The 17656-nt window shown below is 59.9% G+C and overlaps 1 protein-coding gene across 1 annotated transcript in view; it reads left to right on the top strand.

Annotated features, from left to right (window-relative positions):
- Positions 1 to 3911: 3911 nt before the first annotated feature.
- The window catches only part of LOC102930879 (dystonin), a 103131-nt gene continuing 89386 nt past the window's right edge, over positions 3912 to 17656 (top strand). The window contains exons 1-5 of the mRNA XM_043538898.1: positions 3912 to 4017; positions 5947 to 6504; positions 9115 to 9186; positions 9569 to 9739; positions 10447 to 10613. Of these exons, the coding sequence (XP_043394833.1) occupies positions 6007 to 6504; positions 9115 to 9186; positions 9569 to 9739; positions 10447 to 10613 (908 nt within the window). The 5' untranslated portion in view covers positions 3912 to 4017; positions 5947 to 6006. The remainder of the gene's footprint in view (positions 4018 to 5946; positions 6505 to 9114; positions 9187 to 9568; positions 9740 to 10446; positions 10614 to 17656) is intronic.

Raw genomic sequence — 17656 nt, 5'->3', positions numbered from 1 at the left:
GCCCCTCCCCCAGACCCATGTGTCCCTCCCCAGCCCTCCAGTCCGCCCCAGCCCCACGTGTCCCTACCCAGGCCCCTCCCCCGGATCCATGTGTCTCTGCCCAGCCCCCCCATTCATGTGTCCCTGCCCAGGCCCCTCCCCCGGACCCATGTGTCCCTCCCCAGCCCTCCAGTCCGCCCCAGACCCATGTGTCCCTACCCAGGCCCCTCCCCCAGACCCATGTGTCCCTCCCCAGCCCTCCAGTCCGCCCCAGACCCATGTGTCCCTACCCAGGCCCCTCCCCCGGACCCATGTGTCCCTCCCCAGCCCTCCAGTCCACCCCAGACCCATGTGTCCCTACCCAGGCCCCTCCCCCGGATCCATGTGTCTCTGCCCAGCCCCCTGGACCCATGTGTCTCTGCCCAGCCCCCCCATTCACATGTCCCTGCCCAGGCCCTTCCCCTGGATCCATGTGTCCCTGCCCAGCTGCCCTTCTGGACCCGTGTGTCCCTGTTCACCTCCCCCCACCCCGGACACATGTGACCTTGCCAAGGTCCACACCCCCCCGCGAGACTTGTGTGTCCCTGCCCAGCCCCCTCCCCACCCGGACCCGTGTGTCCCTGCCCAGCCCCTGGCCCCGGGTGACCCTGCCCAGCTCCCCCACCCAGAATCACGTGTCCCTGTCCAGCCTCCCCTCCACTCCCCCCTGCCTGTGGGTCCCTGCTCAGGCTGTGCCCCAGTGTGCTCACAGCCCCCCAAGTGCCTGTGTCCGGCCCAGCCGCGCAGCGTGGTGGGCAGGGAGTTAACGTGTCCCGCACGGCGCTGGCCCCTCGTCCCCGTCCTCTGGGCAGCTGCAGGTCGGCCGTGTGCAGGGAGCGCAGCGGGGAGTGCCCAGCTGCCCAGAGCTGCCCTGGCCAGCCCCTCCCCGCCAGGCAGCGGGGTGAATGGAATCCCTCCCCAGCGCCTTTTGTTCCGGGCCTGGCCTCACACGGCTCCCGCTGCATCCATGACAGCACAAATTGAAAGGGCCATTCATCCCAGCCCCTGCACAGACAAAGCCCACGGCAAAACCCACCCAACGCCCAGGATCCGAGGCCGCAGATCCCAGCCCCCTGCGCTCAGCTCCACTCCCCCCTGCCCTACGGCGGGACGGAGCCGCGGAGCATGCCCTGCCTCGCCCTGGGAATAACCCTCCAGGGGAAGGAGAGCAAAGGCCTGCCCCACCCTAGCAGGCAGGAGAGCCCCGCCTGGGTGGGAGCGCCCACCTGTACTGTGAGAGCCCCCAGGCCCATGGGGGTCGAGGAGCACCCCGCGGCCTGCGTGGCATTCAGCCCGAGCGCCTGTGGGCCACGGGGAAGGAGCAAAGGGGTTGAGTGGGGGCTGGCAGGGTGAGAGAGGCATGGAGGCCGGGCGGGGGGGGCGGGGGGCAGTACGGCTGGTGCGGGGGGCAGTACGGCTGGCGGGGGCAGGGGGCGTTGGGTGGGTAAACCCAGGGGCTGGAGGAGGAGCAGCCACGGAGACTGGGAAGTGGGGGCCAGGCACAGAGGGGTCCTGCCCGCTGGCTCTGTCTGGCGCTCGGCTCTAAGCCCCTGGGAGGGTGCTCAGAGCAGGGCCGCAGCCGGGCTGCCGAGCTGCGGGAAGGGACAGAGCTGGTCAGAGAGAGCTCAGGCACCCGCCTGCCGCAAGGGGTGCCTGAGAATATGCTGATTTCCCCCCAGTGCCTCCAGCAGCCGGGCAGACAAAAGCCCCCGGCTCGGCCCTCGGCCTGCTTGTCTTTCAGGAGAAAGCCCGGTGGAGAGGCTTGAACGAGTCCCGTCCGTCTGCTCTGGGCTCCCTGGGAGCAGCCTGTCTGAAGGGCAGCCAGGCGCCCACGTGGCTGGGGCTAGGCACTCCCGGCCCCTCACTCCCTGGTCATCCCGGCAGAGTCTGCTGTGGGGGCTCCCCCTTCGGCGGCGGGGTCAGCACGCCCCTCCGCCCCCCATGCTCGCCTTCCACGCCGCGAGGCCCAACGCACTGGCCGCTCTTCTCCCCCCAGCGAGGGCACCAGGGCTGCACGGCTGCGCCCGTGGGGTGTGGGGGGCCAGCAAATCAGGGCGGGGTTTGCAGTGGGGTGTGGCGTGCGCAGCACAAAAGCCAGTGGGGTTGTGGGCTCCCACCCCAGAGCAGTGAGGATCCTGCTCCCTGTACTGCCCCGCTCAGGGCGCTGGTCCTGGCCCTGAGGGCAGCAGCTCCCGGATGGCAGGTCTGGCCGGCGGCTGAGACTTAGGAGGGGCCTGCACCCAGGGCCACGCGTTGGCATCTCTGCAGGGGGAGGAGCAGCATCCGGCCCCGACTCCCGAGCCCCTGCCAGGGTCCGCGGCTCTCAGGAAGGCTTTGGCTGCAGAGCTCGGCCGCCTGCTCCAGGCCCCGGCTCTGTGCCGGGCCACGCCGGAAAGTGCGTGGCATGCCAGCCCTGGGGGAGGGCGCTGTGCCCATCTGTGACTGGCAGACGGCCAGAGCCCAGGGGGAGCGAGGGGGGCTGGGGGCAGCCAGGGACGAGGCAGGCGCTGATGGCGCCCCTGTAATCCTGTTAGCCAGCCAGGCCTGCAGCTGGGACGTTCCCTCTGCAGGGAGCCAGAAGCCGCCCGGGGGGTGAGCCCCAGCCCCAGCAACTGGGGGGCTCCCTTCCCATGGTGCTGAGCAGGCCAAGGGCTCTGTGGGCGCCCCGCCGGAGGCCGCGGCTCCTGTCATTGGAGCTGCTGGGCAGGACTCCCCACGGGGAGCAGAAGGAAGCCGGACAGGCCCTGTGCCCTGGTGAAGACCCGTATCTGTTCCCGTTAGCACGGGCAGCCCCCTCCAGGCTCTGTGCCACTGCGGCCCAGGGGACTGTGGGGAGGGAGGAGACACCCCGTGCCCCCTCGGTGTGAGCTGGGTCCCGGCCAAGCCTCAGCCCCACAAGTGCCGCCAACCCCCCCCTGCATGCGTCTGGGCCCGGGGCTGGAGCTGGGGCGCTGGCACTGAGGGCTGGCCGGCCCCGGGGGATCCCTGCAGCAATCCTATGGGAAAGCTGCTGCTCCACCATGGGCTGTGAGTGGGAAGCCCTGCCCCCCTCCCCCTCCGAGGATGGCTGAGAGTCCCCGGAGGGTTTCCCCGGTAACAGGGCCAGTTGTGAATTAGTGAGCAAAGAGTTAACGGGAGCAGGCTTATTGTATTAGTGCGAGTGTGCAGAGGGGTCAGGGGGGAGGGGAGGTGGCGAGGGGTGAGGGTGGGTCTTCCCTGCTGCAGAGAGAGGCCACCCTCTCCTCCGGCCCCGCCGGCACCTTGCTACCTGCCCCGGCACAGGGCGGGCGCTGGGGCCTGACCTGCCGGACTGGCGCCTGGCACCAGGGATTCCTGCCCTGGGCAGAGGGAGGGTGGAGGCTCGGGAAAGTTGGTTTCCCAGCAGCCCGTCCTGGCCAGCGCCTCTCCTGTCCCCGTCCCCCCGGCCAGCCCGGTGGCTGCAGCGTGACCGCTCCAAGCCACCAGCAAGCGGGTGAAGCGAGGAGCTGAGCTGGGCTGGCCTCAGGGGCCCGCTTGGCCCTTCGCAGCAGCCTGCCCCGAGCCTGGCCGAGAAGACCCCACTTGCGGAACGTGGCCGGCGTGGGACGCAGCAGCCAGCCAAGCACCTTGGAAGTGGCACCAAAGGCACCCCCGGCACCACCAGGTTTGCACGAGGCCCGTTCAGGCAGCCCAGACGACGTCGCTGCCTCTGTAACTTCAGCCAAAGTCTCTGCCGGCGTCGGTGGGCACGCTTCCGCCCTGCGCCGCGGGCCCGGCACTGCCAGCCTCACGGGCCGCGGGAGCCCCTGGCGGGCGCCCGGGCAGCCGGACGCTGCAGCGGGAGCCGCGGCTGACTCGCCGGCTTGTTGCTGCTGCTCCTCCAGCCCTTCGGGCCTGTCCCAGGCCAGAGGCTGCCCAAGCGTCTGTCACACCCTGGCGTGGGTCTGTCTGGAACGAGCAGGTTTACGCTCTCCCTGGACCAGCCTTTGGCCCGCGGAGCTCAGGGCACGTCACCGAGGGGTAAGTGTCATTCTCCTCCCCCCAGCTGGGGAACCTGTGGCCAGCGCCGGGAATGACTGACCCAAGCCGGGCGAGAGACACAGAACCCAGGCGTCCTGGGTCCCAAGCCACCTGCTCTAACCACTGAGACAGAACCTCCCTCCTCTGCCCCCGGACACAGCTCACCTGCCTGGTGGCTCCTGTTGGGGCGGCAGGGCGTGGCTGGCTGAGACACCTGGGTCCAGGGGTGGTGGGTGGGCGGCTCCTTTGGGAGGTGACTAGGGTCGGGTGGGTAGTTCCTGTGCGTGTGTGTGTGTCAGGGCACGGGTCAGTGTGCACGTGTCTGTGTGTGGCAGTCGCAGGGTGCCGGTGGCTCCTGTATGACTCCCATGGGGGCATGCTGTCCATGGGTGGGGGTCTAGTGCAGGGTGCTGATGGACTCCAGGGGGGTTGTTGGTTGCAGGGTTTGGGGGCTCCCGTGTAAGTTACTTATTATACGGCCACAAGAGTAGGATATGTGGGCTCCCACTCGCAGGGATGTGTGTTGCAGGGGTTAGGGACTCCTCTGTGTGTGTGTGTGTGTATGTTCCAGGGTGTAGGGACTCATGTGTGTGTGCGTTGCAGGGTATAGGGACTCCTCTGTGTGTGTGTGTGTATGTTCCAGGGTGTAGGGACTCGTGTGTGTGTTGCAGGGTGTAAGGACTCGTGTGTGTGTGTGTGTGTGTGTGTGTGTTGCAGGGTGTACTGATTCCTGCCAGGGGGTAGGGACTCTGCCGGCATGTGTGTGTGTTGTGGCCCGTGGGGTGACTGCTGGGGAAGGTGGGGGTGTTTTGAGCAGCAAGCTGGTGTCTGGTGGCAGGTGCTCCGTAGTGGCGGTGGGTGGGGGTGGGGGTCAGGCGATCCGTCTCTGCGGGACTTTGAGCCTTGGTGTCCGAGTGATGGATGCACGGTGCAGATGGCGAGGCTGGGGGGTTGCACAGGGATGGTGGGGCCGTGTCCGGGTGATGCTGGGATTTATGGGCTGTGGCTGGCTGAAAGCGGAATGGGGCTGGCTGTCTGACTCCTGTCTGCAGTGTGGGTGTTTCAGTGACTGATGGTTCGCCAGCCCCACGGTCTGTAGCAGCTCGCCCCTTTCAGACCCCCCGGTGCTCCCTTTGTCAGGGCGCTGCAGACAGATGGCTCTTTTCTCCCAGCTCCAGCTTGGCCAGGAGTTAATCCAATGGTACAAAGCGATGCCGGTTGGAAGCAGCTGCCCGTCTGCCTGGTGCCCTGTGCTGCCTCCCTCATTCCCCTTCATCTACATTCCTGTTAGCCCTAAGCACCGGCATCGCCCACCACACAGGTCCCGGGAATGTCCTGCCAGCCCAGAGGTGGCCTGGGGCAGCAAGGTCCCTCTGTGCCCTGTTGTCCCCTCTCCCTAAGCCTGTCTCCTCGCCCTGCTCCCCGCTCCAGTCCCCATCCCGAGCCCAGCCCTGCTCTGCCCCGGGCCCCTTAGGGCTGCAGCCTCTCTCCTGGCTGGCGGCTGCAGGTGCCTCGTCCCTTCCTCGCACCCGAGCTCAGCCCTTCGCAGCCCTGTGCTCAGATCCGGGCTCTGGGAGCTGCACTGCCCCCAGGGCAGGAATTTGGGCAGCTGGTCAGGAGACGAAGAGACCGGCTGGAAGGGCTGAAACCCCCGGGTCGGGGGCTGGTGCCCGGGATGGCAGGATGGGCCTCAGCCCAGGCCCCTCTCGCACCAGGCAGCCTCCGCGCCATCCCTCGGGGGAGGCTGCGCATCTTGTGTGGGCAGCCGCAGGTGGCTCCTGGGCCGGTTCCCAGAGGGGGTGGGAACGGCCCATGCTCCCGGGGGGACCTGGGGCCTGCAGGTCCCCAGGGGCCTGCTGACCTGTGTCCCGAATGGCCCGCCGTTGTCTGTCCCACGCCAGTAATGTGGCTGCCCCTCGTTTGTTCTAGGCTGGCTCTGAGCAGCAGGGCTGACGGGCCGGCCCGCCTGCTCGGGGCCACCCTCTGGCCATGGGGAACGCGCCGGGCAGGCCCAGCTGCCTGGGAGACAAGAGCCAGGCGCCGGAGGAGTTCCTGAAGGACGTGGGGCTTGGCCCCGAGCACCCGGCGGGGAGGAACAACTGTGACGCCAGAGCTGGGGCCCCTGACAAGTCTCCCCTGAACCCGGTGGTGATCGAGAACGGCTGGAGCCTGAGCCCAGGCCCGGCTAAGAGCCAGGCGAGCAGCCCCCTGCCCAAGGTGCAGAACGGGAGCAGGGGCTGCAACCCCCTCAAAGCCCAGCTGGAAGCGGCTGGGGCAGCCTGGACCCCCTCGAGCGGTGCCCCCCACAGGAACTCGGGCAGCAGCTGGGCCTGGAAGCCCGTCAGCACCAGGGAGGTGACCGAGGTGACCGAGGTGACGGAGACCATCGTGACGGAGATTGTGGAAGTGACCGAGTACCCGGGCGGGGAGCCCGTCGTCACCAGGACGGTGAAGGTGCTGACGGAGTGTGCCGGGGAGCGGACGGAGGTTAATAACCTGTGCCAGCCTCTCGGACCCCTCGGCGGCCGGCAGCCAGGCCAGGGATGCCGCATCGGCCCCCGGGCCGCACACAGGGCTCTGCGGGGGGCTCGCTGCCCTGGAGCTGTTTGTTTGTGGGGTTCCCCCAGCAGGCCAGGAGTCCTGGCCTTTATCCTCTGGGGCGGGGTGGGGAGCGCACCAATGTGAGGGGAGCGCGCTGCGGGCTCTGGTGACGCCCCATGGCCCCACTGCCTGCACAGGGCCAGAGTCTTTGACCGGGGGGGCAGGTGTCCCGGGGTGTCCCAGCGACCTCCGGCGGCAGGACCATGTCGGAGCGTCTCCGACAGCCAGGCCTGGCTGGCTCTGGGCAGGTTCTGCTCTGGGGCTGGGCTGGGGCGCCGGGAGGGTGCGACTCAGGGGCACCAGGCCAGGCCGGGCTGCAGTGCCGGGCAGGTGTGTGCGATGGGCTGGGCCGTCGGGCAGGGGCGCTAGGAGGGCCAGGCTGTGGCGCTGGCAGGTTCATTAGGGGACCATGCCCAGCCTGCTCTGGTGCTGGGCGGGTGCGTTAGGAGGGCCAGGCGCGCTCGGGTCCCGAGTGTCTTGAATTAGGGGGTTGGGCAGGCTCTGGTGCGGGGCGGGTGCGTTGGGGGGCTGGATAGAGACTGGTGCTTCCCCATACTGGTGGGGCACAATCTCAAGGGGCGGACATGTGACGGCCTCTTGTGTCTCCCCTGCCCAGAGACCCGCCCCCCGGTCTGCACCCACTGCGCTCTCCCCGCCCCACGTGACCCGCGGGGGAGGGAGGACTGTCCTCTCCCCGCGCCTCCCCCCACACGTTCGGCCGCTCTCCCTGGAGCTGGGCAGGGAGCAGAGCGCGTTGACTCCCAAAGGGTGCCCAGGCGACCCCCCGCCATGCTCCACCCCACTGCCACCGCCCCCCCTCGAGCTCCCGCCATGCTCCACCCCACTGCCACCGTCCTCTCCCCCCGAGGCCCTGCCCTCCCTCTGCCTCTGCCCGTCCCCCTCCACCTGCAGGGGGGCCTCGGGGGAGGAGGCCAAGCAGGGCCAGGGGTGCAGCCTGGGTGCAGCTTTCAGGGGAGTGGGCCCCGGGGTGGGGCCATGGGCCAGGAGTCACATGCTACCGTGACTAGGCGTGATGGGCCAGGCGGGCCCTGGGGCCAGGCGGGCGTGTTAGGGGCCTGGGCCTGGCGGATGCTTTGGGGGGCCGGGCTGGGGCGGTTCCAGTGCCGGGTGGGTGCTTTGGGGGTGCTGGTCTGGGTGATTTCCAGAGCCGGGTGGGTGCATTGGGGGGCCAGGCCTGGCAGGTGCCTGGGACTGGGCTGGCCCGGCTGGGTGGGTGCGTTACTGGGGGCCGGGCTGGGTGGGTGCTTTGCGGGGGGCCGGGCTGGCTGGGCTGGACGGGTGCATTAGGGGGCCCGGGCTGGGCGGATGCTTTGGGGGTGCTGGGCCGGGTGGGTTCCAGTGCTGGGCAGGTGCGTTACGGGGTCCCAGGCCGGGCGGATGCTTTGGGGGGTCCAGGCTGGGGGGGTTCCAGTGCCGGGTGGGTGCTTTGGGGGTGCTGGTCTGGGTGATTTCCAGAGCCGGGTGGGTGCATTGGGGGGCCAGGCCTGGCAGGTGCCTGGGACTGGGCTGGCCCGGCTGGGTGGGTGCGTTACTGGGGGCCGGGCTGGGTGGGTGCTTTGCGGGGGGCCGGGCTGGCTGGGCCGGACGGGTGCATTAGGGGGCCCGGGCTGGGCGGATGCTTTGGGGGTGCTGGGCCGGGTGGGTTCCAGTGCTGGGCAGGTGCGTTACGGGGTCCCAGGCCGGGCGGATGCTTTGGGGGGTCCAGGCTGGGGGGGTTCCAGTGCTGGGTGGGTGCGTTACGGGGGCCAGGCCAGTGTGTTGTGGGGCCGGGCTGGGGGGGTTCCAGTGCCAGGTGGGTGCATTATGGGGGCTGGGCTGGGCGGGCTGTTTCTTGTGGCTCGTGCCGTGGTCTGGGTGTGGAGCAGGGACCGTGTTCCCAGTGAACTGTCTTGTTCCTTTCACAGGAGACATCGTCACCCCCAGGGCTCAGGGGGTTACACGTATCCTGGCTCCGGCCCGTCTCAGGCCCAGCCCCTGAGCCCCCTGCACCGTAGCGGGGGAAGGGCTTGTGGCACCCTGGTTTCTGTCCGTGTCTCATTGGCTCCTTGCTCCTGCATTTCACTGGGGCGGGCCAGCAAACCCCACCTGCCTCGTGCCCACGCCGTGCAGTGGCCCCTAGCCAAATGGTCTGAGAGCCTCCCCTGGGTGCAGCCTGTAGGGAGAGCTCCCAGGAACGTGGCACCCAGCTCCACCTGTGCTGTGGAGCCTCCTCTGCGCACTCAGGGTGCTCAGCTCATCCCTACACCCAGACGGGGCTGGGCCGTGGCTGCGGCTACCAGCGAGAAGCTGGAAGGGGGAGACAGCCTTGCGCCCCCGCTTTGCCCTTGAAGCCGATGGCTCTCTCAGCAGAGGCAGCAGCGTGGTGCGGGAGGTCTCTGCCTCCCTCTCCCAGCTGGCTGGGAGCAGAGGGTCGGAGTCCCTGGCGCCTGGTCCAGGGGGTGTAAAGCAGCTGTTTTGTGACTGACTCTCCACCAGCTCCAGAGCAAAGGGGCCCAGCCTGCCGACCGGGACAGCTCGCAGGAGCAGTGGGACCTGCTCAGCAGCAAGGTAACAGCTGCCCCAAGGAAGGGCAATGATAAGGGCCGGTCCCCGAGGGGGGCGAGGGGAGGGCTGGCCCCACATGGGCCTGGCACTGCGGTTACCATGGGGCAGTGGGGTAGGATGCTGCCGAAAGTGACAGGGTGTCCAGGATTGGGACTGGGCTGTTAACCGGGGCCGTTGGTGCTGCCCATGGGATGCTCGGCTGCGTCCTGTCATGATTGCAGACCCCTGGGGTGGCGTGTCCATGATAACCAGCCGGCAGCCCCTCTGCCCTGAGGAGTCGCAGGGAGCTGTGGCTGCTGCTTTGCCAGCTGGGTCTTGTGCCCCTCCGATCTCAGGGGGGAAGGGGATCCCAGGTCCTCACAGGCTCATCTTCCTCTCCCCGCAGGGTGCCCTGCAGGCCATCGTGCTCCCGGAGGGCTCCCCGAGCGTGGAGCAGGCCCAGGACACGCTGGAGACGCTGCTGATCTGGGTGGCTGACATGGAGGACCTGGTTGGCAACCAGAAGCCCCCTTCTTCTGAAGTGAAGGTGGTGAAAGCCCAGCTGCAGGAGCAGAAGGTGAGCGAACCCTTGGGGTCCCTCCCTCCCTCCCCGGGGTTTCCACCGCAGCCACCACCATGGGCTGTAGGTGCCGGGGAAGGGGGGGCTCTGGGGAGAGGTTGGCTGTGCTTGCTGGGTCCTGGGGGGAGCTGCCAGGACAAGGCATCCCTGCTGTGGGTGGCTGAGCACGGCCACGCCTGCACCCAGGGTGCTGCCCGCTCCCTGGGGGGTGACGTCTCGCTAGGCAGGGCATGACGAGGAGGCCCAGCGTACAGCCCGCGGCCAGTGCCGGGCAGCGCATCAGGAGTGAGCCCTGCTCTGGCCGCGCTCTGGCTCCATGGCAGGCCTCGGCAGCTGCTCCTGCTGGGGCTAATGCCTGACGGATGCTGAGCAGCCTCTCGGCCCTGGGACCTGGGGCAGGCATCACCTCCAGGACATGCTTGCCTGGCCTCCTGCTCACTGCCCCTGCCTTGCCTGCAGTCTGGAGGGGGTCTGTCTGCCACCCCCCACCCCCGGGGCTGGGGATAATTGACTGCTGCTTGCGGCTGGCCCTGCTGGGGTGGGGGGGTGTAGTGGGTTGGTCCCCTGGGTGCATGGTGCTGTGCAAGGTGCTCGGATCGCTGTCCTGAAGCTGAGGGCCATGACATGCCTAGACTGGGGGAAATTCCCTTGGGTTCGCCATGAGGACAGTGCTGCCATCACCCCGTGCCCTGATTCCCTAACAGCTCCTGAAACGGCTTCTGGAGGAGCGGAGACCCCGAGTGGAGTGTGTCCTGCAGGACAGACAGCTGCCTCGTGAGCAAGCTGACAGGACAAATGGACAGGAGGCGAGCGGGGGCCTCTCAGACCTGCAGGAGAAGTGGGGAAAACTGATCCAGAAGGCAAACGCCAGGTGAGTTAGCGGAGCTGCGATCTGTGCAGCAAGGCTCTGTGGAGGCCAGTGGGGCTGCAGTGGGTGAGGGGGGCACGCTGGGCTCTGGCCTCCCACGCTCAGCAGTTCCCTGCCTTTAAGTACCCCCTCCTGGTGCTGGGTTTGGGGTGCAGGTTCTGGACCTCACAGCAGTTCCCTTTGGGTCAGTCAGTCACTGTCTGTGCTGGGACAGTGCCTGGCCAGACTCGGGGTCCCGGTGCGAGGCACTGCTCATGCTGGGAGCTGTGGTCCCTGTCCCCACAGGCTGCCCCAAACCAGTGGCGAGGGGGATCAGGGCAGAGGGCACAGCTAGGTACTGGCCACAGCCATGTCAATCCCCTGCCCTGTGCTGCCGTGTCGATTCCTGTCACTACCTTGTCCTGGGAGCTGAGGGCGGGTGGTGTTACCCGCACACTCCAGGGCACCCACCCGTACCCAGTTCCTAGAGCTCAAAGTGTAACCTGGTTGATTTAGGCACCCCCACCCTTACCCAGTTCCTAGGGCTCAGAGCGGGTTTGCAGGATCTTTTTCGCAGTGAAAGAGCCTTACACAGTAATATCCTTGTCCTCTAGTTATTAACAATTACCAGGCAAAATACACACACTAAGCGTACAATGCTCTGCTCACCAATCCTGATCTGGCAGGCGGCCTTTCCCTGTTGGCCAGGCAAAGTTGGTCTCATCTGGGTTCTGGCTGCTGTACGTCACGGTCGTGCAGAGGTTTCTTAGCAGCTCTGATTTCAGGCTGTGTCTTGGGGGTGAGTTCTTCTTTTCAGGTCTTTCCTTCTTCTTCTTTTCCCTTTTCCTTTCTCTTTCCTTCCCAGCTGGTTTCCTTCATAGAATCATAGAATATCAGGGTTGGAAGGGACCTCAGGGGTCATCTAGTCCAACGCCCTGCCCAAACAGGACCATTCCACAACTAAACCATCCCAGCCAGGGCTTTGTCAAGCCTGACCTTAAAAACCTCTAAGGAAGGGATTCCACCACCACACTAGGGAACCCACTCCAGTGCTTCACCACCCTCCTAGTGAAAAAGTTTTTCCTAATATCCAACCTAAACCTCCCCCACTGCAACTTGAGACCATTACTCCTTGTTCTGTCATCTGCTATCACTGAGAACAGTCTAGATCCATCCTCTTTGGAACCCCCTTTCAGGTAGTTGAAAGCAGCTATCAAATCCCCCCTCATTCTTCTCTTCCGCAGACTAAACAATCCCAGTTCCCTCAGCCTCTCCTCGTAAGTCATGTGTTCCAGTCCCCTAATCATTTTTGTTGCCCTCTGCTGGACTGTCTCCAATTTTTCCACATCCTTCTTGTAGTGTGGGGCCCAAAACTGGACACAGTACTCCAGATGAGGCCTCACCGAATAGAGGGGAATGATCACGTCCCTTGGTCTGCTGGCAGTGCCCCTACTTATACATCCCAAAATGCCATTGGCCTTCTTGGCAACAAGGGCTATCCAGCTTCTCGTCCACTGTCACCCCTAGGTCCTTTTCTGCAGAACTGCTGCCGAGCCATTCGGTCCCTAGTCTGTAGTGGTGCATGAGATTCTTCCGTCCTAAGTGCAGGACTCTGCACTTGTCCTTGTTGAACCTCATCAGATTTCTTTTGGCCCAATCCTCTCATTTGTCTAGGGCCCTCTGTATCCTATCCCTACCTGCCACTGTATCTACCACTCCTCCCAGTTTAGTGTCTTCTGCAAACTTGCTGAGAGTGCAATCCACACTATCCTCCAGATCATTAATGAAGATATTGAACAAAAGCTGCCCCAGGACCTACCCTTGGGGCACTCCGCTTGATACCGGCTGCCAACTAGACATGGAGCCATCGATCACTACCCTTTGAGCCCGACGATCTAGCCAGCTTTCTATCCACCTTATCATCCATTCATCCAGCCCATACTTCTTTAACTTGCTGGCAAGATTACTGTGGGAGACAGTGTCAAAAGCTTTGCTAAAGTCAAGGAACAACAAGTCCGCTGCTTTCCCCTCATCCACAGAGCCAGTTATCTCGTCATAGAAGGCAATTAGATTAGTCAGGCATGACTTGCCCTTGGTGAATCCATGCTGACTGTTCCTGATCACCTTCCTCTCCTCGAAGTGCTTCAAAATTGATTCCTTGAGGACCTGCTTGATGATTTTTCCAGGGACTGAGGTGAGGCTGACTGGCCTGTAGTTCCCAGGATCCTCCTCCTTCCCTTTTTTAAAGATGGACACTACATTAGCCTTTTTCCAGTCATCCGGGACCTCCCCTGATCGCCATGAGTTTTCAAAGATAATGGCCAATGGCTCTGCAATCTCATCCGCCAACTCCTTTAGCACTCTCAGATGCAACGCATCCGGCCCCATAGACTTGTGCACGTCCAGCTTTTCTAAATAGTGCCGAACCACTTCTTTCTTCACAGAGGGTTGGTCACCTCCTCCCCATGCTGTGCTGCCCAGTGCAGCAGTCTGGGAGCTGACCTTGGACCTCAGTTTATATAGTGAAACTTGAGTTCCGCTTAGCTATACCTTAAGCAATGATTTTACTAAGATATTACAAAATAATTCTTTGACAAATCCTAACATATTGTGAAATCATTCTTTACCCGGTCATGCCCCACCACCTTAGTTGATTTACACCTTGTAAAATTAATTATGCAACAGACAGAAACAATCAATGAACCAGACCGAGATCATACAGATAAACAATAGAGAAGTGGGGACCATAAAGGCAAAACAATATAGAAGTAGGGATTTCATACCCACAATTGTTGATAAGAATCAGACAGAAAGCATCCAACAGAGTTTTTTTAAACATCTTAAGAGGTTCCTTGCTTATCTGGTGATGGTGGGGACTGTTAGGGGAGTTGCCTTCTGATCAGCCCGATAGGACATTGTTTTGATACCATTTAGAAGGAATGTGGGGAGGTGACTTCCTGCTTCTTGGCTCATGGCTGCTGGTCTCCTAATATGGCTGCAGAAAAATACCCTACAGTCCCCTCCTTAATGATGCTTTTACCAAAGCCGTCGTTACTATCACAGGAGTCCAATACTCTGACCTGCTGAGCTTGGCCTTGCCTCCTGGGTATAATTACCAAGAGCCTTATTTGACTTTGCAGGCCAGCTTCCTGCATTCTTCGAACTGTTCTCTTCATCCAGCTAGCCAAAGCTAGCCAAAGCCAAAGCTACTATGCTCACTAATAAAGCCAATTGGATTCCAGTGATCACCACAGTGGGGTGAACCATGGTATTTAGCACACCAGTTGCAGAAGGCGACCACCCTAATAGTGATGTCCTGCATCTGCAATAGTTTTCAGTATACAAGTTGATTTCTGTATTATTGTGTTGGACTTCAATACGTGTTTGTTCTCCTGTCTGTGCAATATCTTGTAAATGGGAATGTAACTTAGGATGGATCAACACTCTTATCGTGGTCATATTCATGCCTAAGGTTATAGACGTTACATTGTGATACAACTGTGGTTAAACTTCAAGTAGTTTACAGTCCATACAGGTACACAGTATTCAAAATCCCAACTTTTAATCTTTATAATATTGGAAAAACATCTATTAACTAAATAAGTCATAAAATACAATTCATTATTATCTACTGCTGCCATTGGACAATGACTCCTAACGCAATACATCCCCTTCCTGCATATACAACAGCCGATTTTTGCTCAGTGAATATATCAAACGTGCACCATTGGGTTCCTTTGCCTTTAACATGGAAACATTTATCTCATTTTTGTAAATTTTGATTCTCACACACATATTCCAAATTTTGATGAGCCACCTACTGAAACATGCCAATGGTTTTCCAGTGTTGGTTTTATGTATATGTCCAGGAATGAGGATCAGTGGACTACAGAACCCAATGTTTGGTTAGCTGGATTCCCGCAATTTCCACCAGATCATTAATTGTCTCGTCCCTTCTGTATCATTTCCCCACAAGTACTTTTTTATTTCTAAAGGGAAATTCCCTTGCACGCCTTCCCGGATTGTTTGAATGACCAGTTGCTGACTGTTTCCTGGGCCTGTGTACAGGCGAAAGCTAAGGACACGTTTTCTTGTATTGATTCCGTAGTCCCTGCTAACCATAACAAATCCTCTCCCCCTTGCTGTTGCCACACTGGCAGCATTTTAGAAAACAGTTGTTGTCCCATTCCTCATTTGACAAGGATGCACTGATGGGCTTTTCCAATTCTTGTGTTTCAGCTGTAACATAACTTACTTTGTTTGCCAATACCGCTATGTTAGTAGCATCCAGTATCCCAACTCCTAATCCAGATCCACCCAAAACCGTTTCCAATACGCCCTTTGGGGTCCTTTTCCTGACGGATTTTTCAATATACCAACATTTTAACCCTGCTGCCCACCCCTTATGGAATGTTTGTACATATGGGGCACATTGAGGTATGACCCTGGACACCTTTAAACTGGTAAGGTCAATGTCCCCTTCTGGCTGCCAAGCAAACCCCATGACCTTCAGAATACCACATTTTGGGGGTGAATATAGGGATCCTAAAAAGACTGATCCCTTCTTGTTTCCATGCAAGCTTACAGCAGTCAATATTATCTATTGTGGCTTTAGGTCCTGTACAATTTCCCATCATAGTGTTCGAGTATCCAGTCATTAAGGACAACCTAGATTGGGATGGGGCTTTTGGTGATAGCCTGCCGGCCGTTCTGGTATAGTAATGGGCAAACCCCTTTTCCCAACACAAGCAACAGCTGGTGTGATTGAATACTGATGGATCAATCCAACACTGGACCACCATCCAGAAATCATTTCTCCATACATTTACTGCATGGATGTCGACAGGATTCACTACCAGACAAACAACGTGTAACATAAACCACACACATACACATAGTTGAAACAGCAGCTTCTTTATCATGGTGCCCAGGTCACTGGTGTTCTTCTGCTGGTTCCAGCCTTTCCTTGGAACTCCAAAAGACAAAATAAACATTTTTCTGACTCCCCTTGGTGGGGCTAATTGGAGGTTTCTACTTGAAATCCCCTTTCCATGGTTTAAGCTGTGACAAATAGAACCATTTTAACTTTGGCTTGTTTAGCTTCTTTGACCTGATTTCTACCTGGTATACTGTTGGGCTGGTCTTTTTCACAATAAGAACAGGAGTACTTGTGGCACCTTAGAGACTAACAAATTTATTAGAGCATGAGCTTTTGTGGGCTACAGCCCACTTCATCGGATGCATAGAATGGAACATAGAGTAAGAAGATATATATATACATACAGAGAAGGTGGAAGTTACCATACAAACTGTGAGGGGCTAATTAGTTAAGATGAGCTATTATCAGCAGGAGAAAAAAACTTTTGTAGTGATAATCAAGATGGCCCATTTAGACAGTTGACAAGAAGGTGTGAGGACACTGTGACAGGGCTGGGCCAGATGGCTACAGGAGAGTAATAGAAGGCAGATATTTTAGCCCCAGGCTAAGTAGGTCCTATGGTGAGGATAAAGAAGGTGTTGGGAGGAGGCAATGGGGAAGTAGCCCAGGGAGTTGTAGCTGTCGCACAGCTGTTCCAGGAGGCAGTCTAGACAGCTGCATTTCACAGGGCCCTGGGCTGGAACCCGGAATAGAGGGCGGGCCCGGGTTCCCCCCAAACCTCCCAACTCCTGGTCAGACAGAGTAGGAGTCGACCTGGACTGTGGGTTCAGAAAAATGGCCAAGCTGCGGGCTGCCGTGAAGCTCCAAGGCGAGCAAATCCGCCAATAAGCACAAGACCCACCAAGGTAGAGGAGGATATTGTCACAATAATTCACATGGGGAAAATAGATTCAATATGTGTAATGACCCAGCCACTCCCAGTCTCTATTCAAACCCACGTTAATGGTATCTAGTTTGCATATTAATTCAAGCTCAGCAGTTTCTCGTTGGAGTCTGTTTTTGAAGCTTTTCTGTTGCAAAGTTGCCACCTTTAAGTCTGTTACTGTGTGGCCAGAGAGATTGAAGTGTTCTCCGACTGGTTTATGAATGTTATAATTCTTGACGTCTGATTTGTGTCCATTTATTCTTTTACGTAGAGACTGTCCAGTTTGACCAATGTACATGGCAGAGGGGCATTGCTGGCACATGATGGCATATATCACATTGGTGGATGTGCAGGTGAACGAGCCTCTGATAGTGTGGCTGATGTGATTAGGCCCTATGATGGTGTCCCCTGAATAGATATGTGGGCACAGTTGGCAACGGGCTTTGTTGCAAGGGTAGGTTCCTGGGTTAGTGGTTCTGTTGCGTGGTATGTGGTTGCTGGTGAGTATTTGCTTCAGGCTGAGGGGCTGTCTGTAGGCAAGGACTGGCCTGTATCCCAAGATCTGTGAGAGTGATGGGTTGTCCTTCAGGATAGGTTGTAGATCCTTGATGATGCGCTGGAGAGGTTTTAGTTGGGGGCTGAAGGTGACGGCTAGTGGCGTTCTGTTATTTTCTTTGTTGGGCCTGTCCTGTAGTAGGTGACTTCTGGGAACTCTTCTGGCTCTGTCAGTCTGTTTCTTCACTTCAGCAGTTGGGTATTGTAGTTGTAAGAATGCTTGATAGAGATCTTGTAGGTGTTTGTCTCTGTCTGAGGGGTTGGAGCAAATGCGGTTGTATTGTAGAGCTTGGCTGTAGACGATGGATCGTGTGGTATGGTCTGGGTGAAAGCTGGAGGCATGTAGGTAGGAATAGCGGTCAGTAGGTTTCCGGTATAGGATGGTGTTTATATGACCATCGCTTATTAGCACCGTAGTGTCCAGGAAGTGGATCTCTTGTGTGGACTGGTCCAGGCTGAGGTTGATGGTGGGATGGAAATTGTTGAAATCATGGTGGAATTCCTCAAGGGCTTCTTTTCCATGGGTCCAGATGATGCAGATGTCATCAATGTAGCGCAAGAAGAGTAGGGGCGTTAGGGGACGAGAGCTGAGGAAGCGTTGTTCTAAGTCAGCCATAAAAATGTTGGCATACTGTGGGGCCATGCGGGTACCCATAGCAGTGCTGCTGATTTGAAGGTATACATTGTCCCCAAATGTGAAATAGTTAT

The sequence above is a fragment of the Chelonia mydas genome, chromosome 2 (genome assembly GCF_015237465.2).
Source record: "Chelonia mydas isolate rCheMyd1 chromosome 2, rCheMyd1.pri.v2, whole genome shotgun sequence".
Taxonomy (NCBI): Eukaryota; Metazoa; Chordata; order Testudines; family Cheloniidae; genus Chelonia; species Chelonia mydas.
This window is presented reverse-complemented; position numbering and strand designations above follow the sequence as displayed.